The sequence below is a fragment of the Oreochromis aureus genome, linkage group 5 (assembly GCF_013358895.1).
Source record: "Oreochromis aureus strain Israel breed Guangdong linkage group 5, ZZ_aureus, whole genome shotgun sequence".
Taxonomy (NCBI): domain Eukaryota; kingdom Metazoa; phylum Chordata; class Actinopteri; order Cichliformes; family Cichlidae; genus Oreochromis; species Oreochromis aureus.
The window spans coordinates 26141864-26168038 of NC_052946.1; the positions used below are offsets into that span (position 1 = coordinate 26141864).

Sequence of the window (26175 nt, forward strand, 5' to 3'; positions counted from 1 at the left end):
ACAGAGAGAGGCCTGCAGGCAGCCAAAGCTGTGTCCTGGTTTTAAATTCTGAGTCAATGTGTTTATTCAGCCCCACCGTGGGGACAAAGAAACACTTTTTTTTATTAGTTAAAGCAAGATTTTATGAAAGTTATGTTGAGAATCTGCATTTTGTTTTTTTTATTTACTGAATTTTATTTTAAATCAGTAACTCAAATCAATTTGTCCTTCCAACCTTTTTAAATGTGAAGATTTTACTTTTGCTTTTCTCTTTTTCTTTCATCATAAGCCACGTGTCACGGGTCAAATACAGTCTTCCACTAGTTTTTATCCAGTTGGTTTAATGAGTCACACGGGTTCAGGTTTTAGTTGTTCCAGAGTCCAAACAGGTGAGGGGACGGGTGAGGCCCGTCCATCCATTCACCACAAGATTACTGTGTTTTACAAATAATAAAATTTGCTTTTCCATTTTGAAACAACATAATGACTAATGAGAAGACTTTTAGGGACATCAATCCATCTTTTTTTCTGTCACCTATCCACGCCCAGACCTCCTTCTCCCCAGCCATCTACTGCAGCTCTTTCAGATGGGCACTGAGCAGAGACCTAATCTCTCCAGAGTGTCCTTGGTGTCCTGTGTGGACATGCCTAAAACACCTCACTGAGGAGGCATCCTGAAAGAATCCATCTGATTTTTAATGTGGAGGAGTAGCTCTACTCTGAGTCCCTCCTGAAACAAAGCGCTCCTCCCCCTGTCTCTAAGGCTGAACTCTGTTCAGAGGAAGCTTCTTCTTTCTGACGCTTGTGTCTGTGACATTATTCTTTTAGTGATCTTCTTATGGCCTCTGACAGTGGACTCATCTCTGTGCTTGTCCTGCTAGACCTCAGTGCTGCGTTCGATACTGTTGACCATAATATCCTATTAGAGCGATTAGAACATGCTGTAGCTATTACAGGTACTGCACTGCAGTGGTTTGTATCATATCTATCTAATAGACTCCAATTTGTACATGTAAATGGAGAGTCGTCTTCACCCACTAAGGTCAATTATGGTGTTCCACAGGGTTCAGTGCTAGGACCAATTCTATTTACATTATACATGCTTCCCTTAGGCAGCATCATTAGAAGACATAGCATAAATTTTCACTGCTATGCAGATGACACGCAGCTCTATCTATCCATGAAGCCAGGTAACACACACCAATTAGTTAAACTGCAGGAATGCCTTAAAGACATAAAGACCTGGATGGCCGCTAACTTTCTGCTTCTTAATTCAGATAACACTGAGGTTATTGTACTCGGCCCTGAAAACCTTAGAAATATGGTATCTAAGCAGATTCTTACTCTGGATGGCATTACCTTGGCCTCCAGTAATGCTGTGAGGAATCTTGGAGTAATTTTTGACCAGGATATATCCTTCAACCCACATATTAAACAAATATGTAAGACTGCTTTCTTCCATTTGCACAACATCTCTAAAATTAGAAATATCCTGTCTCAGAGTGATGTTGAAAAACTAGTTCATGCATTCATTACTTCCAGGCTGGACTACTGTAATTCACTATTATCAGGATGTCCTAAAAACTCGCTGAAAAGTCTTCAGCTAATCCAAAATGCTGCAGCAAGAGTACTGACAGGGACTAGAAAGAGAGAGCATATTTCTCCTGTTTTGGCTTCCCTTCATTGGCTTCCTGTTAAATCCAGAATTGAATTCAAAATCCTGCTCCTCACATACAAGGTCTTAAAAAAATCAGGCCCCATCTTTTTATCTTATCTTAATGACCTTGTAGTACCATATCACCCTATTAGAGCACTTCGCTCTCGCTCTGCAGGCCTACTTGTTGTTCCTAGAGTATTTAAAAGTAGAATGGGAGGGAGAGCCTTCAGTTTTCAGGCCCCTCTTCTGTGGAACCAACTTCAAGTTTGGATTCGGGAGACAGACACTATCTCTACTATTAAGATTAGGCTTAAAACTTTCCTTTTTGCTAAAGCATATAGTTAGGGCTGGACCAGGTGACCCTGAATCCTCCCTTAGTTATGCTGCAATAGACGTGAGGCTGCCGGGATTCCCATGATGCATTGAGTTTTTCCTTTCCAGTCACCTTTCTCACTCACTATGTGTTAATAGACCTCTCTGCATCGAATCATATCTGTTATTAATCTCTGTCTCTCTTCCACAGCATGTCTTTATTCTGTTTTCCTTCTCTCACCCCAACCGGTCGCAGCAGATGGCCCCGCCCTCCCTGAGCCTGGTTCTGCGGAGGTTTCTTCCTGTTAAAGGGAGTTTTCCTTCCCACTGTCGCCAAAGTGCTTGCTCATAGGGGGTCATATGATTGTTGGGTTTTTCTCTGTATGTATTATTGTGCTATCTACTGTACAATATAAAGCGCCTTGAGGCAACTTCTGTTGTGATTTGGCGCTATATAAATAAAAATGAATTGAATCGAATTGAATTAGTCTCTACATCTCATTACAATACGTGCAGATAGGAATATAGTAAATCAGCCAGTAAATCAACAGTTTAACCTTCACAATCAGCTCTTTCTTCACCACAACAGACCAGTGCAGTGTCTTCATCACTGCTGATGAAGACACTGAACTGGGGTCAGCACATCAGTCCATCTCCTCCTATACTCCACTCTCACTTTTATGAAAAAGTCTCTTTTAATTGTACTGCTTCACTTGATGTTACAAAGAGGATCTTTATCAAGCCTTTCGAGTGCTTAATGAAGAGGTGGGACATCCATCGTTTACCAAAGCATGTTAATGAGCTATATATGTTCATACATCGGCTTGGCTGACCTGATTTGACCAGATTTGGGTACATTAGGACCCTTGTTATAATCAGGGTACATCCAAGTTCCAAAAAAGTAGCTTTAAATAAACAGACATCCTGTCTCAGCTGAAAGCAACAAGACATCAGAACAAGATTGCATCATTCACATTAGTGTTTTCATTGTTTCCTTTAAAAGCTATGACTGGTATCAGAGTCAGAGCATCAGCGTTGGCCTCCGACACCTCACAGTCTGTTAACAAAAGCGGCTCCCTGTGACTAAGCTCTATTGTCTGTTATCAGGAGGCTTCGTTTGTAGACGCCCAGGGAGGAACTCGCTCAACTGTTAACACAGCCTCGTTCGATCTGTAGTGTGACACATCGACTGCGTCTTTAAACCTTACAGGGATGTGGTGAAGCATTTACAGATGGAAACACACACTCTTTTTCAATCATAGAGATTTTAAAACACGGATCATACATATTATCTCCTAAAACATGAAGAATACAGTAGATGGTACTCCACACATATGTGCATATTTCAATCAACATGCACATTTGGGCAAGGAAACATTACAATCTTGTGCAACTTTCTTTCCTGTTTCTGCAGTATGACCCCATCAGATTTAACCCTCAAGCCTCCAAGTGATGACAGACCAGGGAATACTCACGATCCTGTTTCTGTTTATCACAAACCTTACAATGTAGTGGTTTAAAGTGGGAAACCTATAATGTTAAAAAAAAAAAATACACAGATTTCCACAAATTTTTCCATTGTCCAGTTCCTGAAACCTATTACCAGAAAAGTGGCTGTGCAAGAATTTAAGTGGTGAAACACGTATATCTAAACCAATGTTTCCCAACCTTTTGGAGCCACGGCACATATTTCACATTGGAAAAATCACACGGCACACCGCCAAACAAAAATGTCACAAAAAGCATATTGATAATTTTTCCCCGTGCACATTTGTTCCAAGTATACCCTTTTTGCTTTCTTCTGACCACTACTCATGCTAGGGCCTTCATCTGGGTCAGAATGTTCTCCAGACTTTCTCAGACTGACTACGTTTTCTTTTCAAACATTTATCTATTTCTCGCACTGCGTGGTCTCACAGCATCACTATTATGTATTTTTTTCTTTGTCTTCTTCTGTTTTACTGGCAGTTGGCAACCCATTTAATTAGAGCAGGTAGTTGTACTGCCCTCTGGTGGAAGAGAAGGTAATTGTTCTGCCCGTTATCATTTCTCGCAGCATGATCTAAACCAGGGGTGGGCACCGAGGGCCGGTGTCCCTGCAGGTTTTACATGTGTCCTTGAACCAACACAGCTGATTTAAATGGCTAAATTATCTCCTCAACATGTCCTGATGTTCTCCAGAGGCCTGGTAACGAACTAATCATGTGATTCAGGTGTGTTGACCCAAGGTGAGATCTAAAACCTGCAGGGACACCGGCCCTCGGGGCCTGGAATTGCCCACCCCTGATCTAAACCGTTTCCCTAAGTAAAATCTTCAGACTTAAATAAAAGTACAAGGTGAAAGGGGAAAGTTTTAATTATATAACACAACATATGATACAATTACTGATGAATTAATGCACAACCTCACTTTAGTGATGCAGTTGGAGAATTTTTAAATTACCTTTAATCTGGGAAGCTTTAAGTTGACAGAGCATCAATTTGAGTAAATTAACATTAAAAAAATCAGCAAAATAATGAATATTTAAAACTTTAAAACAGCATTTAAGGAACACAACATATAATACAACATTTACATTCAATACATAAAAGTAGGAGAAAGCACAACATGAAAAAAGTAAACTAAAACTAAGTAAATTAAGACTTTCCAATATTCCAGTATTGGTCCCATCCATGTTTTTATCCAGTCATGCTGAGGATGGGATCTCATGTACTGATGAGGGCATTTTTTTTTAACTATTATTTGTAATTACGACTAAAAATATCTTTGACAGAAAGCTTGGGATGCTGTTTTATTGTAGTCAGAAAGACAATGTGTATAAAATCTAAACAGATAAACGTCCCTCACTTTTTTTAATCCAGGGTTACTAAACCACATCAATAACTGATCAATAGTGAATGCCTGTTTTAATTAACAAGTGAAAAAAAAAATCTATTAAAAAATCCAATGCCAAACAGAAACCTCCACAGTAAATGTATTATAATTATAATTATGAATGACAGCATCAGCCCCTTAACAACTAATTTACATCTAGAGCAGCTTTTTTCACAAATAAAACAAAATTAATGGCAATAGCAAATAATTCCAGTCGAATATTTTAGGTTTAAACAAAGATATTCAATTAATATTATTATTATTATTATTATCATTATTATTATCATCATTAATATTATTATTATTATTATTGTTAACCAAAATATAGTGCCACATTAATTATTAATAAGGGAATAAATAATTACTTTAATGTCTGTTTACATCGATTACACTTCAGTGCTTTTAATCCTGTTTGGGGTTTTTTTTTACTTTAATGTTGTTGGTTTTGTGGATTTTTCACAGTACTTACCTTTTTTTCTTTTCTTTTTTTTAAAGGTCTGCATATTGTCTTTATTTTATTTTGTAATTATGCAGTCAGAACAAGTCAAATTTTATAAAACTCTTAAAAGTTTTAAATGGATTTGTTAGTATGTGGGCTGTGTCAACGCAAAACTTGCCAAGTTTATATAAAAATCAATTTAGGTAAAAATATTTGAAAACTGTCCTAAAATAAATAGATGTATAAAGTTATGAATCTGTAGTAAATGTTTCCTAAACTGATGGACCAATAAATTATAATAATTCCCAGTGAATTAATCTTTACTGATCTCCACTCCAAAAACAGACAGTTGCTCAGGAGGGTTAAATTATTGATGTAAAGCACGTTTCCCGGTGGTCCTTACACGTGTCTTTTAAATCAGATAAAGTGGTCTCTGGGTCCTGGAGTTTGAGTAAGAAAACAATGCGAGTGTGTGTGATTCACTGAGCGACAGCTCAGAAACAATAGAGTGTAATTCATTCCAGCTTCAGTATCTGCCAGCGCCGGTTTGAACAAAGTAAGACTGATGGTGTGTTTGGGTCTGTTTGTCCCCTTGGAGCCGCCGGAGTGTGCTGAACAGGCTGGACATCCTGTGTTAGACCGAGCAGAGGGGGAAACGCCCAGGAAGGAACAGGCTCCTGGCAGAGGGCTAAAAATACAGGAGGAGGGACCCAACTTAAGGGCCGGGGGCCCCAAAGGGCCTGCAGACAGTACACTGACTGTTCAGTGTACTTTCCCTGCAATATTTCTTTCACCGTCATAATTATTACTCAAATACAAAGAAAAATCTGCTCAAGATTTCCAGTTAATTTGTGTTATCCTCTCTAACTGAATTTAGTTTTTAGGTTACCTATCAGCCCCCTGGCAAATCTAAATTGGACAGAGGGATGCTCTAAGAGGAACATTTTTCTTTTCAGAGTTTATACAAGTGTGATAAAAATTCTGATGAGAAAAATATCTGATAAATGCGGGAACTTTCTGTTTGTCTCTGGGATAAACACTGTACCACCATATCATCCCCAACTGGTTGCTGAGCCTAGTTCTGCTGGAGGTTTTGTCCTATTAAAAGGGAGTTTTTCCCTCCCACTGTCGCCAAGTGCGGTCATTTGATTGTTTGAGTTTTCTCTCTATAAATGTTGGGTATCTAACTTACAATCTTAAGTGCCTTGAGGTCACTGCTGTTGTGATTTGGTCAAATATTAAAAAAAAAACTTTATTGAATATTACTTTTTTAGAGATATAATTACAGTGTGTCCTGGAGGTTTTGTATTTTAATATTTACAGATACAGATTTCCAGCTGTATTCTTTCATTATGTTATATAGGGATGCATTTCATAGAACTCCTATAATAAACCTTCTATTTAAATTAAGCAATCGGCTTTACGAGGGGTGACCAATAAGAAGAAAGTTGGTTTAAAGAGGAGGAGTTAAACTGTCGCTGTTGCAGACAGTGAATGAACTGAATCCAATGTACAATAAATGAGGATTATTTTCAAACAGTAAACAAGCCAAGCTACTCTGGCAGAATGTGGGAGTAAATGTATGGAGATACTCTTTGTCTTAGAGAGTGCAGCTGATTTCAGTGACTGCCAGAAACTACTCGCCAACCAATGGTTCAGTGGTTTCCGGCAGTCACTGAAATCAGCTGCAAAGATGGTGCTGCATCAAAAACTTTCTTGTGAATACTTCAGTCACTAGCAGATTACTGATGTTATGTGGTTTTCATGGAAGATGCTGATGTTTTTCTACAAACACGAGCAAACTCCAGGCCAAGTGGCAGTGAAACTCAAAAAAGTCTCTGCAGTCAACGTATTTCAAAAGGCACAGTTCAAACATTCCCAGTTTCTGGTCTGTGTCGCACTTGTCACAGTTTCACTACAGCTAGTCTCTTTTTAACTGAGGTTCAACCCTGAAGGAAGAACAATGTCTCAGTTTTTGATTGTGCACAAGTGCATGACAGCATAAGAGCAAAGAAATCAGTTTAATATTGTAGCCACACATCTGAAAGCATATTGATTTGCTCTCCTGATATTTAGACTGTAGTATTGATATTTTAACCTTTGCCTGTCCATATTTTCCTACAGTCTGATAATTGTAGGAAAATATGGACATTTATTATCCGATTCTGTGGATAAAACCATAAAAATGTCTTGTGTTAAGTTTTTACTACCATATAAGTTTTTTGTACATATAATTTTTTTGTGATTTCCCCCCATTTCGATGCACTGAAACTTAAAACCAACTCACAGGATCAATAAAGTGTGGTTAAAAGACTTCTGTCCTCAAATTAGAAACTGAAATCAGTTGGTATTTTAACTCAAATGACAAATGTGAGGTCTCTCATATACAGGCCTTGTAACAGCTTCCTGATTAGAAGGTCACATGTACCGCCTCCTTTGTGTTCTGCATATGAGGATAATGGAGACAAATACAGCTGAACACTTCCCGAGTGGTAGGACATCATCATCTTGTTAGCTTAAGGTTTCTTTTTTAGGTCATATTTTAAATGTGTGAAAACGCTGCCCACACATTGAGGAAGGCAGAGCTTTTCACAAACACATCACCATTTTTTAAACGAGAATAGAGTTCGACACACACTTGAAGAGGAGCTGAACTCACATTGATTTCCAGACTGCAGAGACTGAGGGAGTCGGCATCTCTGTTAGCCTGCTTCCTCTTCTTCTGCAAAACACAATAAACAGAATAAAATGCATCAGAGAGAGAGCAGGTGCTTGATTTTAGTGTGCTTTAAATTCTTTTTTTATCTTTATTAAATCAGATTACTCAGAAATGTGAAAGTCAAGTTTTTGTGATGGACCCACAGCTCCATGCAGTTTTTTTTAGCTCACTGTTCTGGTTTCAGCTTGCAATAATCTGTGAGTTAGTTCTCAATAAATTGCTATAAATTAAAAACGTAAATACAAAAAAAGTAAGCAGACAAAAAAATCTGTTCAGTGTAATTGTTCAATTTGTTTTTGCCTTGTTTCAATCAATCTGGAGAGGAGAGTTTAGCATTTTTAATCACTTAATAGTGTCTGCAGACCTTCCTGGGCTAACCTCCAACTCAACACAGAGTCGAACAGTAACCTGTAAGTATCCTGAGAGGCAGAACTTACGGCAAATGAGCAAGAATAATAATAACTAATTTGTCTGCTCAAGTCTGCTCAGATATGAACATTTCAGTAAGTTGTTACCCATCTGATAAACTGAGTTTAATTTACCCAGATTACAATGAATGGAAAATAACATGAAAAAACATTTCAACCCTTAACATATTATTATGTGTTATATCTTTTTTCCCCATATGTACAGGTTAAGGCTCAGTCATGGGGGGTCAGCAGACAGGACGAGGAAACTGTGCTCTAATTTCAAAGCTAGGCGGTTTAGGTGGTGTTAAGAGGTGAAAAATACAACAAGAAGTCCCTCGTTTCCTTTCCTTTGAGAGTAGTTTAGTCTGAATGTGATTTAAATGGAGTAGATGCTTTTCCATTAAACAATGGGCACAATCTTAACTCAAATCTTTGTGGATCCTGACTAGGAGTTCCTGCTTCTGTTGGAGAAAGGAGAGGATGTCCCAGTAGATTTTCCAGGTGATGGAAAAATGATTCCAGATGGAGTTAGACCCCTTAAAAAGTGGGACAGGAAGCCTTAATGTGTGTGATGAAAAAGGCCTACTAGGTTAGAGTAATAACCGACCAAGGGTTGTGATCTTGTGACCAGACAGTGGGGGCTACAAAAACTACAAAGATGGACGTGGTCAACCAATGGCTTCTGAGGTCCAGTAACATCTCAAGATGAGCACTTCTGACATTTTAGACTTTGTAAACCACTAAATCCCCCACACGTGATGGCGACCAGACTTGTTTATAACAAAGAAAAGCACACCGTGCTTGAGCATTGTGTCGTATTGAATAAAACTTCTAACTAGAGATGATAAACTCATCATAAAAAGCATTTAGTGATCAAGGACGCTTTAGGACCAGAGTCCTTTTCAGAGACAAGGCCTCAAACCTAAATGTTTCTTCTATAAACAGTCTACTACAGGCTCCTATCCTCATTGCAATCTGATTTCTGATTTAGGTGCAAAAGTATAATCAACAATGGGCGCTCAGACTCTAATGTTCATTTTTAAGGTCAAAGGTTGACTTGGCTTGTTGTCAGACATGCATTAAAGACAGGGGTCCAGCTCCACCCATTCTGACAGCGAGCCACCACTTGTTTTATCCCCAAAGTGCTGGAAGTACAAAGGGAACCAGCCCAGTGAAATAAACATATCTTAAACTTGTACTTAATAAATATAGAAACATGCGCACAAAAACCAAATCCAGAAACATGCCCCCCTACAGGACGACATTGGTACTGCAGGTTTGTGCTTTCATTGAAGTGGTTCTGATTCTTCACACTCACCCGATAGTAAACAAACAAACAACAGCCCATCATCAGGATCAGATCTGCTCCTCAAAGACACTTGAAACGTAATCAACCCAGCTCCTTATCCTCCTCTTTCTTCCTCTCCTCTTCCTCCAGGTCCCTTTCTTTTCACCCCAAAGTCACATTCGCCCTCTTTTCTTTTCTTCTCTTCACATGCTGGACAGCACTTGAAATAATTTCTCCTTTGTTCCTGCTACCTCCTGTGAATCACCTCCTTCACAGTCACATTTTATTCCACCTTCTTGTTCCGTTAAAGTTCTCCAGGTTCTTGATCCAAAAGCCTCTTCTTCTGCACCTCCTCTCCTCTTTTTTAACCTTCTTTTGCCCACTGCTTCTCTCCGCCTGCGTTCTCCTGCTTCACCACCTCAGCCACAGTCTGAGCCTCCTCAGCCTTACCACCTTCCTGAGTGGATCTACAGACCCTCAGGAACAGGAACCCTTTACAATGTATGTGTGTGTGTGTATATGTGTGTGTTTGTCTGTCCCCTCGGTTCCCACTGGACAAACAGGAAATGACGGATGTCGGGGGGGGGAAACAAGACGTCTATAATTAGGAGCTGAAGGAGCACGGTGACAGCGGCAGGACAAACACTTACACACAAAGACTGATCACTTACATTTATTTTTAAAATGACACAAAAAAATTAAAAAATAAATTATGAATTTTATTTCTTTCTTGTCTTTATATCAAATTATGTTAAAGGAAATTCTTCATTTTGCAACACAGAGATTCTTTTTTTAAGACTATAATTTAAAGTAAACGATTTAAAGAGTGTGAATTGCAAAAAAATCAAGCAGAGTGTGGATAAAACTATTACCTGATGAACTGACAGAGAGAAATTTGTTTTCAGCTGTGCCGATCAGCAATTTTTTACCTAATTGTTAAAGGTGAAACAGTTCTAATTTCACTGGGCACAGATACTGCACAGTTCTTGTGTTTGTTACATTATACATATTATTAATGAGAATTCAGCCACAATATTACCAATAAACCCCAGATGGTTTTAAGTGAATTACATCAATCATCACATTACAGTGCATTGTGTTCTGCTGGGAAACCCTGGGTCCTGGCATTCATGTTGCTGGCACTAACACACAAACACTTCTACAGACCAGCTTGAACTGTGAGTCATGCAAAGCTACTCTAGTAGAGCCAGAGAGCAGGAAAAAAGCTGGAAAGCTGGAAATGACCATAATAGGTCTCCTTTAACATTACAAATGGACATAACCACCTATCTGTTTTGTGCCTCTTTGCAGGAGTCAGCAGTCTCAGCAGAGCCCCAGACCTCCACCACCTTGTCTGGAAGACAAACTGAGGTGTTTTTGATGCAGCTGCGAGACAAAAATTGTACAGCCTGTCCTGCATCTTCTCCTGGGTGTCCTACCGTTTGAATATGCTTGTAACATCTCATCCAGGAGGCGTCCAGGAGCCATCTGGGTCAGATGCCTTAGCAACCTCAACTGGCTCCTTTAATGTGGCGAAATGTCCAAAGCTAAACCCAGATAAACAGAATGAATCTTATGCTGGTCTTGTCTCCCAAGGCTAAGTGGCTTGTTTTAGTGTGTTTTTTTAAATTAATTTAGTGATTATTACCGGGGGATTATGCAGTGATTTTGAATATTTAGTTAATTTTCTATGTGGATTTATTTTTTCATGGTTCTTGTGTATTGTTTTTGTTGATTTTTGTGGCTGATTTCTTGCGAATCTGTTTGTAAACCAGTTTTCCCAGTAGGGGCAATAACAAATTACTGAATTAAGCTGAACCAAATAGCCTAAATGTGAGTCTTCAAAATGGGACTTTTTGTGTGATGTTTAAAATAACGTGCTCATCTCCAAACCTCAAAACATAAAAATCAAATAAAGAAAAGGTAATATAACGTAGGTGAGCCACAGCTTGGTGCGCTTTTAATTTTTTTATTATGGACTTTGGCACATCCTGTGTTATATAATAATGGAGTCACAGCAGTTACTGTAACGCAGGGAATAACATGACTACGTTCATGTGTGGGAACATTGTTCTTACCCCTCTGAGGGTCCAGCCATCAGTAGAGAGGAGAGAGAAGGAGGATGTTTTCCTCTGCCGCTTCGACCTGAAGGAAGAAAAGGAGGAAGGAAGAGAGACCGATGAGGAGAGGAGAGAAGCAATAAAGGATGAAAGGAACATGATAACATGCTGTTACCTCAAACAATAACTGAAAGAAGAAAAAAAAAGATTTTCAATGTGTTTTTCAGTTACTGCTTTATTTATTTTAAGTTCTAAGCATGGCCTCTGAATTTATAATTTTGACTTTTGCATAAATGAAAAAAATCATCAAAATTAAAATTACTGAAAAAAGACCTCTTACACACATTTTAAATTCAGTAGGATTTTAAAAAAGTTTTTAAAATTAAAACTACGGAAATTAAAATGTGAGCAGTTTTTAAGCAGATTAAGTGAAAACTCATTTTCATACTTGATTAAAAATGAAGTTAATTTCTTTAAGGTTTGACTTTTTAACTTTGCAGATTGTCGCGATGAGTAAAGTAGGCAAGCATTTAAAGGTGTGTAAAATATGAAGTGGGCAGAGCTCCCCCAGGTGGTTTCTCAAGGTCACTACACCCACGACCTTTTACCCAGTGCAAAATTTGTGTGAAGATCTTTTAGGTGAAAAGTTTGTGTAAGTTTGATTAAATTCCTTACTAACCTTCAAATCTTAAGAATTTTGAACAGATGAGGGGATGAAGGCACTCTGGCATGTCTTAGCATCCATCAGAGTTAAAAAACCTTCACTTCATTTATGTGTATGAGAAGCTGACATCATGACTTTTAAAGAAAATACAGGATATTTGCACTTCATTTGTTTTTATTATGGATATCAGACTTTTAAGGTGCACAGATTATTTGTTTAAGTAGTGAAACTTTCAGCAACAGTAACAACTGTAACTGTCACATTTAGTTTGTAGACTGTACACTTGGATGACTATAAAGCAGCTCCGCTAAACTGACAAAAAAGTGAAATATGGTGTATATCGGCATATGTATGTGGAAATAACTGGTGTGAAACTGCAAGTGTGTTTCCTGTCCTAATAACCTGACAACTTCCTACCAACCTGGGCTTCTGCAAGTCCTGCAACTGACTGTGCAAAAATTAGAGACACAATAGAGATTCAACAAAATAAGACAAATTGTAGCAAAAGTCAACTTCAGCATCACTTTTATTTACTGTTAATAGCATATTCATCATTTCTAATCTGAACAAAAGGCTTATGAATGCTGGTGAAGCTGCAGAAGAACGAGCAGACAGAGAGGACACAGAAAGCCAGAGACAAACATGTTACATCATTAGAGCCTCTCCCTATTCTGGCTGTGTGACACAGAGAGTGACAGCAGTCCTGCTCTGTTTCCTGGCCTCTCACCCCAGGAAGCTCCTAACTGTGTCTGTGACTTCAGTGTCTACCTTCCCTCTGCTGTCAGCGGCACGGTAACTGCTCAGGAGTTCTCTGATTGGATGTTTCTTACTTAAGGTAGAACTCACTTTAAGTCAGTTATACCTTAAGAATTAGGCTTATGTAAGGCCTGTGTGGCTCACTGATAAACAATTATGACAATAAATGAAGTTATAGCCAAACAAAGTTGCTCCAGAACTTGTTTCACACTGAAAAATACAGACTGGTTTGAGAAAACAAGAGCAGCTTTGTATGATTCACAGATCAGTATAATAATCATTCTTAAAAGACTTTGGTCTGAAATAAGCTGCTGTAAACTGACTTTCCTCTAGTTCACTCCCACTCGCAAACACATAAATTACTTCGGTTATGCTGACCTCACTATTCGAAACTTTGGCCTTGTATGTATGTATGAGTATCAATCCACTTTATTATTGAAAAATAACTTCATCAGGATGTCTCATATAATCCTGTCTTGTCAGATGCTGACCGTGTCTCACACAATGACCACATTAGGAAGCTTTGGAGGCTGGTGGTGGCGTAAATATCAGGTTTATGAGCCTGCTTGGACTTTAATGTTTTTGCACTTGGTTTGACCTGCTTTTTTTACTTTGATTTTCACTCGCTGTCTAGATTTAAGTACCAAAACTGTTAGGAGAAGATCCTTGTTTGGGTTTAAATATGTCCCACTCACCAGTAACCCTTTGTGTTGAACAATGACCAGCTGGGAATGACATCTTTGTCTCATTATGCCATAACCCTGTGCCAACTTCTCCCAAAAGATGACGCACTCGGGCTGAGGGCTGCACAGTTTTTTCCCCTCTTTTTTCTTTAGATGGTAGACCATCTGCGCTAGTTGTTCATTGTGGTTGGATCCACAGAAAAATGTGATAATCCCCCCCCCTCATAAGTGATCCCCTTCTCTAACAATCAGAGACTTTGATGTGTAACTCTGTAATAATTCCCATCATCTGGCATCTGCGACAAAGCCTACAAAATACTGATATCATAAATTAAAATCTCATTCACTGTTTTAGGCAGTTACTATATCCTATAATAATTATGTATGCATGTTTGCTGGATGGTGCAGCATTTTGAAACACTGTTTTAGAGGATGAAGCAGGTTTGAGCCATTACCTTTCCTTAAAGTTGTGTATTTCAGCACAGCTGGCAGTGCATACTGCTCTGTTTTTGTCAGACTGTAAATTGAAAAAAAAAAAAAAAATCTCCAAACTACTGAGGCTGAACATCCTTTATTGCTATCCTTTGAACATTCACAACAGATTTTATGCATGCACAAAATCCAAAAGCGGTGCATTGCCCATATGTTAAAATTATGTTGTACTTTAAAAAGGGAATATTTGATTGTAATAACTATTCTTTGAGCCTTATAATAAAATAAAATGTGTACAAATATTTAGAGGAGAAAGCAATCCCTGTACTGTGCTGTGAATTACTTTAAGCTCCGTCTTTATTTCAAAAGTTTCTAATGCAACACCATAAAGAGGCGCAATTGCTCCACCTCTCCTGCTTTGATGTAAGGGTTTGGTTGGAGCTATAAAATAAATGCCAGGAGGAGGAACTGGAAAACAGTGAACAGCTGTAAAACAATAAGATGCGAATGTGTTCACACACAGTGTATGGTGGGAGACGGTTCAGCGATCGCTGCTTCTTCTCAGTTTTCTGTTGCTTCTTCATTGTGTTTTACGACGATTTTATAACAATGACATGGATGGATCTGAAGATACAGATGCTACCAGGCATCAGTATTTGTTTTGTTTTTTTAATCAATAAGCAAAAAAACAAACAAAGTATTTCTGTCTCATCATAGCTCTAAAGTGTGTGTGTGTCTGTGCCTTTATGTGTGTGACTCATTCATTCCTGGGAGTTGCAGGGCTTTTTCCAACAGTGCAAACCATCCCATCCTGGATGAACTCACACACATGCACACGCACGCACACTTGCACACACAGAGTTCTGTTTCCATCACTTCAGAGGACATTACTCTGACTTAAATACATGTACTATAACCCTTACTCTAACCTTAAACCTTAAAATGTTTTAAACTCACTTTTTTTCCCCAACAGGGAGGCGACGTGGTTGAACTCTCCTGCAGAGGAGATCAGAGGTTTGTTTGGCTACCCGTTCCTCCAGTCTTTCCCTCCCTGTTCTCCTGGTAAATCTTTTACCTCCTCATCTGTTTTTAATATCTCTTTCGCAGCAAACATTCAGTTTTCAGACAAAAAAAGCTGCTATGCTCAAGGAGAGGCTAGCTGTAGTGAGACTAACCTTGACTGTGGGAGACATTTTGGAGTTTTACATTGTTCTGTTCACTACATCCAGCCTGACACACCAGGTTATCATCATTAATAAAAATGCAGATATGAAACTATCTGCAAATCAGTGGATTATTTAGGAGAACTCCATAAAGTGGTATCAATCTCAAATGTCAAACCATTAAGGAAATCTTTCATTCTTTGTGCTGCTTCCACTTCTGTCAGCACTGTAAATCACAGCACACAGCTCAGGCACAAAAACGTCTCATGAAGCCAGCAGAGCGGCGTGCAGTCTGGGTAGGAACAATTATGTCTAAACAACAGAAAAAATGACACCTGAACAACATCTTGCATTGTCCCTTGAAAGCAGCAGAACCACATTCCTCCAGAGATTAACTCCCCACACCCAGTTCATCATCTGTTTTATGACTCTTGAGAAGCATTTCAGACATAGCAAAAGCGGTTAAAATAAATTACACAGCCTCAGCCTCTTTTAGGTAGACAGCTCACCGCAAACTACCTGCTAACACCAATCTGCCGAACATTTCTAAATTTCTATACAACGAGTCAGAAATTTCTCTCTGTTGGACTGAACCAGAGCTGAGATAATCTCATTCATCCCTTTTTCAACAAGTACAAACAATCCTATGAAAAAAAATAAAGGATTAAATGAATTTTTAAAAGGTGACCAAATTTAGCCTTTATTACCTAAAAGTAAAATCTTACTATATGGGAACCATGAATACAGAAGCCAACAAATAGACCATTATAAGAAGTAAAAAAGCTAGGGGAAAATTGTTTTAAAAAGATGCAAAATGATCAGAATTTCAAGCACTAAAAAGAAAAAAACGCAATTTGCGAAGACACAAACTGCATCTACACATCCTCTTTAACATCTCTTTTGATTTGTTAGTCCAACTTCTGGAATGGGAAGGCTCTCACAAGTGCCCAGGTGCCAATTGTATCATTATTATATCCTAATTTTATCTACAGAATTTATTTCTAAATTACATCAGCAGATCTACATCCCATGAGCTCCATAATTAGCAGCTTAACGGGAGTAATCAGTCATTGTCTAAATGTTCAGCTTTCACCATACAAATGCAGCTGGGGTGCATTTGTCTTTGTATACGGACAGAAAGTTTTCGGTCTGTATGAGCTTCGGAGAAATCATTGAAAGCTTCATCTGAGGAGTAGAAGTTAGTGGTATTCAAACAACACAGGAGAACTGTGACTAATATTACATACCAATTACCAATGTTGTGAAAACAAGTATCAAAACAGCAGTTAATACATTTGACAATCAGCCTTTTGTGGACCGCTGAAATGTGGAGAAACTTGAGTTACTACACGTGCAAGTAACTACAGAACACATCTCTTTATGTTTCTTAACATTACTGAAGCCCCGAAGGCAGAATTCCTGCATACAAGCAGAATTTGCCTGTCCCACAAAAGAAATGCAGGTTGTATTTACTGCATGCTTGGTTACTAAAACTTTGTGTGTGGAGGTGGCGTTCCATCTAAAAACTTGTGTATGGAAGGTCTTTCAATGTCTTTTTATTCAGCAGGACGAGATTTCAAGGTGTGATGTTTGTAGAACAGCAAATAATGTTAATGCTGTTATTTACAAATGATCACAGTAGCTACATCCATCTTTTAAATACAGTATATGATGAACCCAGCCACGAGGGGGCCACAAGCCACTGTACTCCTACTGCCGGTCCCAAGTTCAGATAAATGGAAAGGGTTGCATCAAGAAAGGCATCCGGTCCAAAATCTTTGCCGAATTGAACATGTGGCTCATAAAAAATGGCATTTCCATACTGGATTAGTCGGGTTAACAATGACTGCCTCTGGTGCTGTTCGCCAACAAGGAGCTTGCGGAAACTGTGGTACTGTTGGCTGAAGGAAAGCAACAGGAGAGGGGGAAGGCATGTCAGGAGGCAGTGAGAGAGAAGGAAAGGCATGAGTGTGGAGATGAGAGTAGGCTGATATATATGGATATATTGTGTGTACAGGAGACTAGGTGGAAGTGAAGCAAAGTCAGGAGCACTGAAGGCAGATTTAAGCTGTTCTATTATAGTATAGATAGGAAGAGGAAGAGAGTAGGGGCAATCTTCAAGGAAATGTATATGAGCAGTGCTGTGGAGGTGAAGAGAATGCCAGACAGGATCACAAGTGTGAGGCTTGAAATATTCAGTTCAATTTCAATTCAGTTTTATTTATACAGCGCCAAATCACAACAACAGTCTCCTCAAGGCGCTTTATATTGTAAGGTAGACCCTACAATAACACATAGAGAAAAACCCAACAATCATGTGACCCCCTATGAGCAAGCAGTTTGGCAACAGTGGGAAGGAAAAACTCCCTTTTAACCTTTTAAATAGAAGGGGTGATGTTGAATGTTGGCAGTCAACATGAGCCACAGGTTGGATGTCAGCAGAGAAAGACTGTTGATTAAGGTAGACTTTAATTGACATAAAAGCAAAGGAACCATAGGTGATGAGGAGGTGATGAGAAGAAACACAAATGGTGGTGGATTTTGAAAAAGGATGGAAATGGCAAATATGTGCTTAAGAAGAGGGAGGAACATCAACTGACGTAAAAGAATGGAGGAAGGTGCACAAAAGTGGACAACAGCTTATGCAGAAAGTGCCATTTAAAGACATAGGAGACTGCGAGGTGGTGTCAGGGGAGAATGCAGCAAAACAGCACTGGATAACAGTCTGTATGATTACTTTGGAAATCAAGAAGAGGAAGTGAGTGAAGACAGAGGCTGAAGAAGGAAGAAGGAAAAAGGCTGCACAGAGTTCGGGGAGGAGTTGACACAGGCTTTAAGTGGTAGACAAGAGTTACAAGAAGAGTGTGAAAGTACAGCTGTAGTGCTGAGAGAAACTTCCAGAAAGGTATCTGATGTATCCTCTGCACAGAGGCTTGCTCTATAAAGAAGAAAAGGACTGAAATTAAGCAGAAACAAAGCAAAATACATGTGTGTGAATGAGTGGGAGGCAGATGAAACAGTGAAGTAACAGTGAAGCTGTGAGGAATAAACACCTGAGATCAACCATCCAAAGCAATGGACAGTGCACAAGAGAGATGTAGAAGCGAGTGCAGGCAGTGTGGAGCAGCTGTGACAGAATGATGGCAGCAGGAAAGAAAGGGAAGGTTTACAAGACAAGTGAGTGAGGCCTGCTATGATGTATGGTTTGGACACAATGGCAATGACCAAAAGATAGGACGCCGAGCTGAAGATGTTAAGATTTTCGGCGGAGTGACGAGATTGGACAAGGTTATAAATGAGAACATCAGAGGCACCACTCAGGCTGAAGCGAGTGAGTGAAATGAGTTTTCTACATGTGCAGAGGAGGGGTAGTGGATATACTACTCAAGAAATGTTGAAGGCAGAGCTACCAATCAGAGGAAGAAGGGGAAGACCAAGAGAAGACTCATGGATGTAGTGAAGAAGGGGATGCTAGGGATAAGGTGAGACAAAGGCAGATGATCTGCTGTGACTACCTATAAAGGGAGCACCCAAAAGAAGAAGAAACAATACAGTATGAAGAATGCCAGTTAGAGATCACCAGTGGGTAAAATTTTCCAATAATATACTGTCTTAATTTTAAAATTCCCACTGGATGAGAGCATGGAAATGACCGTGGTGGAACATATCTCAAGTACTTTGAGTTTATTTAAATATTTCTACGCTACACGAATATTTCAGTTTGTACTCTATAACTTTTATCTAAAAGTGTTAGCTAGTTATGATTTTGAAGTTACTGAAAGGTGATAAATTATCCTGTATTTATATAGATGAAGTAGCATCCAGGCAATTAAAATAATCTCTCACTGCAGCAATAAAGTGACATTTTTTCATCAGTGATTTTGCTACGATCCTGCATACTCAGTAATTTTAATTTATATATAATGTTTGTACTTTATGTAAATGACGTAAATACTCTTCTACCATTTTAAATGTTTAAAGTCATGCTGACTTCTACGCTGTATTTACTGCCTGCCTCACAGAGTAGGACACCTGCACCAAATATGGTTATGGAAGTATTATTTTGTGAGAAGATTTTTTTAAACCTTGTTTTAGAGCAACTTCTGATTTGAGCTCCCAATGAACAGCTAAATTAGAAGTTAGTTCAGCTGAAACTTTAAAATAACTGTCCAAATAAGAGGCTTGCTTCTAGAAGGACTATGAATCCACACTGCCTGAATCCGAAGAAAAGCAGCTCTCCATCCTTCAGAGACTCGCTCCACCTTCTGGTTTGATATTTGTGGAGTGGGATTCGCACAGCAGCAGGATAATGAGCCCCAAACACACATCAAAGCCTTGAAGAACTACTTAAAAACAAAGTAGGCGTCCCAGCAAACATGAATTTCCCTGCAATCACATGATCTCAACCTCACTGAACATTTATGAAGACTGAGGAAGTTCTTTGTGAGCTCATCCTGGAGCAGCGTGGGTAAACCCCAGCTTCAACAAATGCTATTTTGCATTTAAGTAACCAAAACTAACACAAACTATCATAAAATCCCATCACTCCAGAGCTTCAGCTGCTAATTCAACAGTATCAGAAAACTGACTTAAACAGCAAACAAACATCAGCTCACACCAAACTGTCTGCAGAAGGCTGTTTATCTGAAATGTACTGTGTGGTACAGGTTAAAATCATAGGAAGGTCCTCACAAGGACAGAAGTACCCACTGTGTGTGTGTGTTGGTATATATTCCTTTTTGCGAGCACCAGCTTGAGTTTTACAGCTTGGGAAAAGAGAGATCCTGTCTTTTGGTGCTAGAAAGATTTCTTTTATGGCTCAGAATTGAATCAGGTCCAGGTTAAGTTTAGGGGTAAAGCTCGGGGTCCTCACAGAGATAGACTTGGAGCCTTCTATGTGTGTGTGTTTGCACAAGCTATAAGTCACCCTCTCATGCAAACTTGTGACTCATGAAGCAGCAATAAAAACCTCTTTCTTTCAGCTTTTTCTCTCTTTGGTAGACTGACTGCCCCTTCAGAGTCTCTTGACTTTAAATCTTCCACATTATAACACCTTATAATTAAACACACACCGGCAGTGATAGGGTTAATCTTAGAATCACATGCCTTTCCACGAAACTTTTAATACATTTTCTTTACCAAAAAACTTCAGTAAAAACACCTCAAACTTCACAGAGGAGCTTCCCCTCACCTCGAACCCCGCTGACATCCATCACCTGCCTGCATCGGACTGCAGCTCCTCCCAACGAGCTGAAAACAAACCCTCTTTTAAAAAAAAAAACCTGATTTAAAAACAAAAACAGCAAACAGCAGTCGGATCAGCTGTTTCAGTGAGTTTAGCTCTTCCAGTGAGTGAAAACAAAAGTTTCTTCTTAAAATAAATTAAAGTCCAGCTTCAGTGCGAAGATTTGTGCCGGAAAACAACCTGAGAGTGATAAATCCTTCCTTTTTCTGTACAGTCGAGTCTGAGCAGCGTCTTCCTTCGAACCTCGCCTTCAAAATAAAAGCATGGTTGACTTTGAAGATAAAATGAGATATTACAACAATGAGTACATTAACATTAAATGTGTTTTAGAATGCATTGAGGGAAAAAAAATTTAAAAAAAGAGGATGTCAAGAACAAAAAGTTTAACATAGGGTTGTATTATGCATTTCCAGATCAGGCTTATTTTTATCCTAGAGTAGCTTTGCATGATTCAGTCAAAAAAGCTCTGCTCCTTGGTTGTAGCACCACAAATCCTCTCAAACAAGCTGTTTTAGTTCCTCCACCTTTACACCAATTTTCTCCTGACTGGATGATACTCACTCATTAAAAACGAGGTTTGAGCAGCAGGTGGGTGGAGCTTCTGTGCCAAAGATGACCATATTATATCTGCTCTCTGTGACCTCATACATATCCAAGAGTTCAAACCAAAGGTGGGCAGAATAATCCAAATATTTCTATTATCGATAGCAAAGTTGGTATTGGATTGACATTAGTGCAATAGAATTGATACTTTGTTTTCTCCAAGCTAACTATATGTAGCCCACTGAATTGTTAAATATTTGTTAAATTAATTGTTAATCATCTCTAAACCATGCCAGGGTTTAAGCTTTTATTCTGAAAATAAAAGCAGACTGTTTGTAGAAGATCTCTAAGTTTTAGTAGCTTCTGTTTATTTAAGCCTTGATGCCTCACAGCTCACAAACTATAGAGCTGTCCACTGGCCTTTATATCAGGGAAGAGTGTTTGTTTCACCACAAGAAACTAAAACCTGTTAGTCAGCTTGAAGCATGTCACAGAGTACTATCAGCCATAAAGCATATTTTGATCCAAATTATATTTTGCAACAATAAAAGCTTGCTCATATCCAAATCATCCCCAGCAGGAAGTCACGACAAAGAAAGGAAATAGAAAACTTTTTTTTTAATATGGATTTTTTATTTTCTGTATAAAAGGTACTATAAAACAGTACATTTTCTAAAAACAAGTAGCTTACTAAAATAAAAGTCTAACTATACAAAATTATATCAGACATTTCCAGAGAAAAATAAAAGTTATATTTACAAGTAGGAAATGTTACATCGTCCCTTCCAGCCAACTCAAACCTGCAGATGAACCAGAAATCCTTGCTCACGCGTTCAGCAGCAACTCACAATCTTGAGCTAGAAAACAATTTTTAAAAAGAAAAACTCAAAAAGCAAAATAATTTGAGTTCACGTAAATGACAGTCTTCCATCATTGTTTATCACATTAGCCAGCTTTACTAACATTTATGTCACTTCTTTAAACAAAATATTAGATTTTATGATCGGATAATAGTGGTCCTGTTACTTTGTTACTCCGACAATAAATCTTAGTCAACAAATATAAGGCATGCCATGTCATAAGTATTTCAAAACAAGATGTGCTCTTAAAGGTTTCTCTTTATGATGTAAATGTATTTCCAGAAACAAGTGGGCACATTTAAATAAAAAAGGCATCTCTTAAACAAGCTTCATCTAATTCTTTATCTTATAGTACAAGACTTTTCAGTATTTGGTCTTAAATCATGATAATACAAAATAATATTACAAATTAATCAGAGCAGTCCCCCCTTTTTTGCATTTTTGTATAATACAAGAACTAAAAGTGCATGAGGAACCTTTTGAGTAATGCAATTGCCATGATAAAATAGGAATAGTAAACATTACCTATGTAAGCCAGAGATTACTAAAAATGAAAGACAGTAGACAAGGCATCTGTTAAGTCCAGCCTGTATGTGACAGAAGAAATGGGAAATCTTTGCTAGAGTTTTGTCTCGACTGTATACACCGATAAGCAAAACAGAGAGAAAACAAAGAGACGGAAACAAAATTACAAGAATCACCACAACCAAAGCAGATCTGAACTGTTTTGGTTTACTTGATAACATGTTTGGCCACAGAATAGGGATGATTTATTTGGTTATCTGCAGCAATGACAGCTGTGGTTGCTGGAAAAGCCCAGAATTGGTGCTTCCCTCTGCAAAGTCTATATCTGTCCCCTTTCTAATGCCATTGCTTCCTTCTTCAGCCTGTCACAAAACAAACAAACGGCTCCAACTACCATGTTCTCCATTATGTAATTGTGATAAGTTGTTGCTATGCCAGCAGCCAGGTGGGTCAAACTTCATGGTAGCATTTTTACCAAAGGTGTGAATGCAAACTGAAAAAGAAAAAAAAGTGTCCTTGATGGTATGCACTTCTGTGGAGCAGTTATTCTAAGGGAGTTTCCCAGAAGTGTTTGGTCCAAAAGTGTCTACTGATGTCTTTAAGGTGTTTATACATTCAACAGCTTTAAGTAAGAACTGCTTTGACAGTCCTGGGCAGCAAGTAAACTCTTTGATCAGGTTCTGCTTTATCTTGCATTTCCCATCAAAAAGTAGTGGAACAGCTGGTTTGTTTACAGCATCACATTTTGGTACCAGGCATCAAGTCATACATTTCTGTCTGCCAATCAGTACACAGTGGCCTGAGGCCATCTTTGGTTTGAAATGGTCACCTCTGGCAACATCTGGAGTTCCAGTCTTTCAAAAATCCTCCAGTGGGCAAAAAAGAAAAAAGAACTGCAATTACCAAAGTGTTCTCGCAATCAGTGATTGGCACAATTACCAGGAAATACTGCTCTAGAACACAGTGGCTACCTATAGCAATCACAGTCATTACTGTTCTAGAACACAGTGGTTACCACAGTTACAAAAGAATACTGTTATAGAATTCAGTGGTTCCATAGTTATCATAGCTATTTATCAACATTCTAGAATTCAAAGGTTACCATGGTCACTATGGTCAAGTGTTTCACAACATACTGGTTATCATAGTTACCATGGAATAGTGTTCTAGAACTCAATGGTTAACATAGTTATGACAGATCAGCATTCCAGAACTCAGTTTCTGTTTCCCACTCCGGTTCTTCCAGCTTCGCCTTCTTCACAAAGACAACTTTTTCGTCCGAGTTGGCACACTGAGCCTTCTTTTGATTGGCTGAAGGCATACCCCTACAATGATGCCACAGGTGTGAGAACAACGTCATTTTGCTCGAGGTGATGATGGTGGTGCAGCTCAGCTTTGCACACCGTGGCAGCACTGCAGCTGAGCGGTGTGGCAGCGGGTGCCTCTTCATCACCTGAAAGACACATAGACAAGTTTGAGCACCATGCTCATCTTCATTTAAGACTAAATTCCCTTTGTGCAAAAGTCACACAAGGACATGAGTCAGGGTAATTTGGCACATGCATGTTATTTAAAATGTTGCTTTTTCTACAGAACAAACAGCATTATATTTTATAAAACATCTGTTGAAGTTGATGCCTTACTCAGACCATAGAAAGATGATTCACTCTCAGCCAGGGAGGAGGAGTCTGCCTGGTCATGTGACAGTCCGTCCATTAAGGGAATAGAAAGCTCTGACGAAGGTACAGATGAATCATAGATGCCTGAATCACGAGGAGGGGGAACCTCTGGAACATGGGGAAGGCCTTCATCAGCATGTCCCTGACTAGGGGAAACGCCATCCTGGAGGACGGAAGGACCAGAGGAGGACAAGGAGGAGGAAGAGTCTTCGGATAACAGTCCAGATATTCCAGAAGCAGACCTGTAACAGATAAAAAGCATCTGCAGTCAGAATAATAACATTAACAATAATAATAATAATAATAATAATAATAATAATAATAATAATAGTTCTGTGTTACCTGCTGTTAATCAGTGAAATTAAAAGAAAACAAAAATGAGGGGTGACACACTTTACCTTGAATTGGGATCTAGCATGAACAGAGAAGAGTGTGGTAGGTCTGGACTGGGACAGACACCAGGACTGGGACAGGGGTCAGGGGTGGAACTGGGACTCGGGCCAAGGTTGGGATCAGGGCTGGAACCAGGGGCCAGCTGGAGTACGTTCCTCCCCGTCACACCCTCCCCACTCTCCAGCGATGGCATTCGCACCACCACCTCATTCAGCACCAAGCCAGAGTCAAACCTCTGCTCGGCCTGAGATGACAAGCAGGAAGGTTTTGGCGGGAGGCTCGGAGCCTGGACAGCAGCGAGAGATGGATGTTTGGAGGAGGAGTCAGGGGAGGTAGAGGATGCTCCTGCAGGAGCGAGCTGCTTTTCGAACCAGTCGGGGTTCTGGCTGATGTGCTGGTGCATGTTGCAGATGGAAACGTAAAGTGAGCGCCCGGACTTGCTTCTGAAATAGTTCCTCCGGGAAACGTTAAGAGGCTGCTGCTCACGATCAGTCAGACTGGAATGACTCGAATGGAGACGACTGAAGAGCTGAGGCAACTGGTCCATCAGCTTGAACCTAAACAGGAAATAAAATTATTTATCAGGCTCAAGTATTCATGATTTTCATTAAAGATGGTATTTCATGGTTCCTGCATCTACCTGGTAGCCAGACTCAGCATGGTGGGGATGTCGCTTTCTGTAGAATAGTCAAAGTAAACCGCCATGTATCGGTTCATCTCCTGAGTCCCGCTGTCTTCGGTTTGCTTCGCCTGCCGCAGCTTCTCAGCAATCATGGCAACAGCCACAATGAAAAGGTCCCCACCAACCGCAGTAATCGAAGAGCTGCTGCCATTACCACGGCGGCTCACTGGTGTCTTCCCTCGACGGCTCTTCTTTTCCACATAATAGCTGCAGAAAAACAACAGTTATGACAAAAGGGGTTGAAAAAAATCTGGTAAGGAAAAGAATAAAGGTAAATTTTCAGTTGACTCTTTACTCAACATTTTTTTCTATTTTAGAAACTTGCATTTTTTTTTTGAAGAAGAAAAGGCACACGACTATGGCAAGAAGACAAGCGAGACAAAAGGAAAGAAAGGAAAGATGGAAACAAGTGAACAAACAATGAAGAAAACATGACACCTGTAAAAAGAGGTGGGTCAGAGGGGTGACACACTTGTCAGTTAGGTTTAGAAACCTGTGAGCCAACCATAAACTAAATCATAAAGTAACTATTGAGCACCTGACTAATTTTTTCAGTTCAAATTCTGATGTTTACTTTCAATAAAAAGGGTTAGAGGCATCTAGTGGCCATTTGAGGAACTGCGGCTGAAGGCACTTTCAGCACCTCAATTGTAATATTAAAAAAAATACAATTAAATATGAAGAAAATATATTAAAGTTAAATTTAAAAAGGAAACATGAGACTTCAAAAACAAAGACTAATTAAAATGATACTTTACACTCATAAAAATTAGCATAAAAATAAATAAAACCAAATCAAACTAATGAAATC

General features: G+C 39.1%; 2 protein-coding genes across 4 annotated transcripts in view; both read right to left on the reverse strand.

The window, feature by feature from the left end:
* Positions 1-20894, reverse strand: part of arhgef3 (Rho guanine nucleotide exchange factor (GEF) 3) — a 33587-nt gene extending 12693 nt beyond the window's left edge. The window contains exons 1-3 of one of the 2 annotated variants that reach the window (XM_039611772.1): positions 20629-20894; positions 11758-11824; positions 7922-7984 (exon numbers count right to left, since the gene is read on the reverse strand). In XM_039611772.1, coding sequence (XP_039467706.1) covers positions 7922-7984; positions 11758-11824; positions 20629-20663 — 165 coding nt within the window. In that variant the 5' untranslated portion in view covers positions 20664-20894. Of the gene's footprint in view, positions 1-7921; positions 7985-9709; positions 10171-11757; positions 11825-20628 lie in introns of those variants that run through there. The other variant, XM_031733507.2, reaches the window with a different exon arrangement.
* A 951-nt stretch (positions 20895-21845) lies between these two features.
* Positions 21846-26175, reverse strand: part of il17rd (interleukin 17 receptor D) — a 32823-nt gene continuing 28493 nt past the window's right edge. Inside the window, exons 13-16 of one of the 2 annotated variants that reach the window (XM_031733527.2) lie at positions 25323-25571; positions 24688-25239; positions 24260-24531; positions 21846-24063 (exon numbers count right to left, since the gene is read on the reverse strand). In XM_031733527.2, coding sequence (XP_031589387.1) covers positions 23936-24063; positions 24260-24531; positions 24688-25239; positions 25323-25571 — 1201 coding nt within the window. In that variant the 3' untranslated portion in view covers positions 21846-23935. Of the gene's footprint in view, positions 24064-24253; positions 24532-24687; positions 25240-25322; positions 25572-26175 lie in introns of both variants that reach the window. The other variant, XM_031733525.2, reaches the window with a different exon arrangement.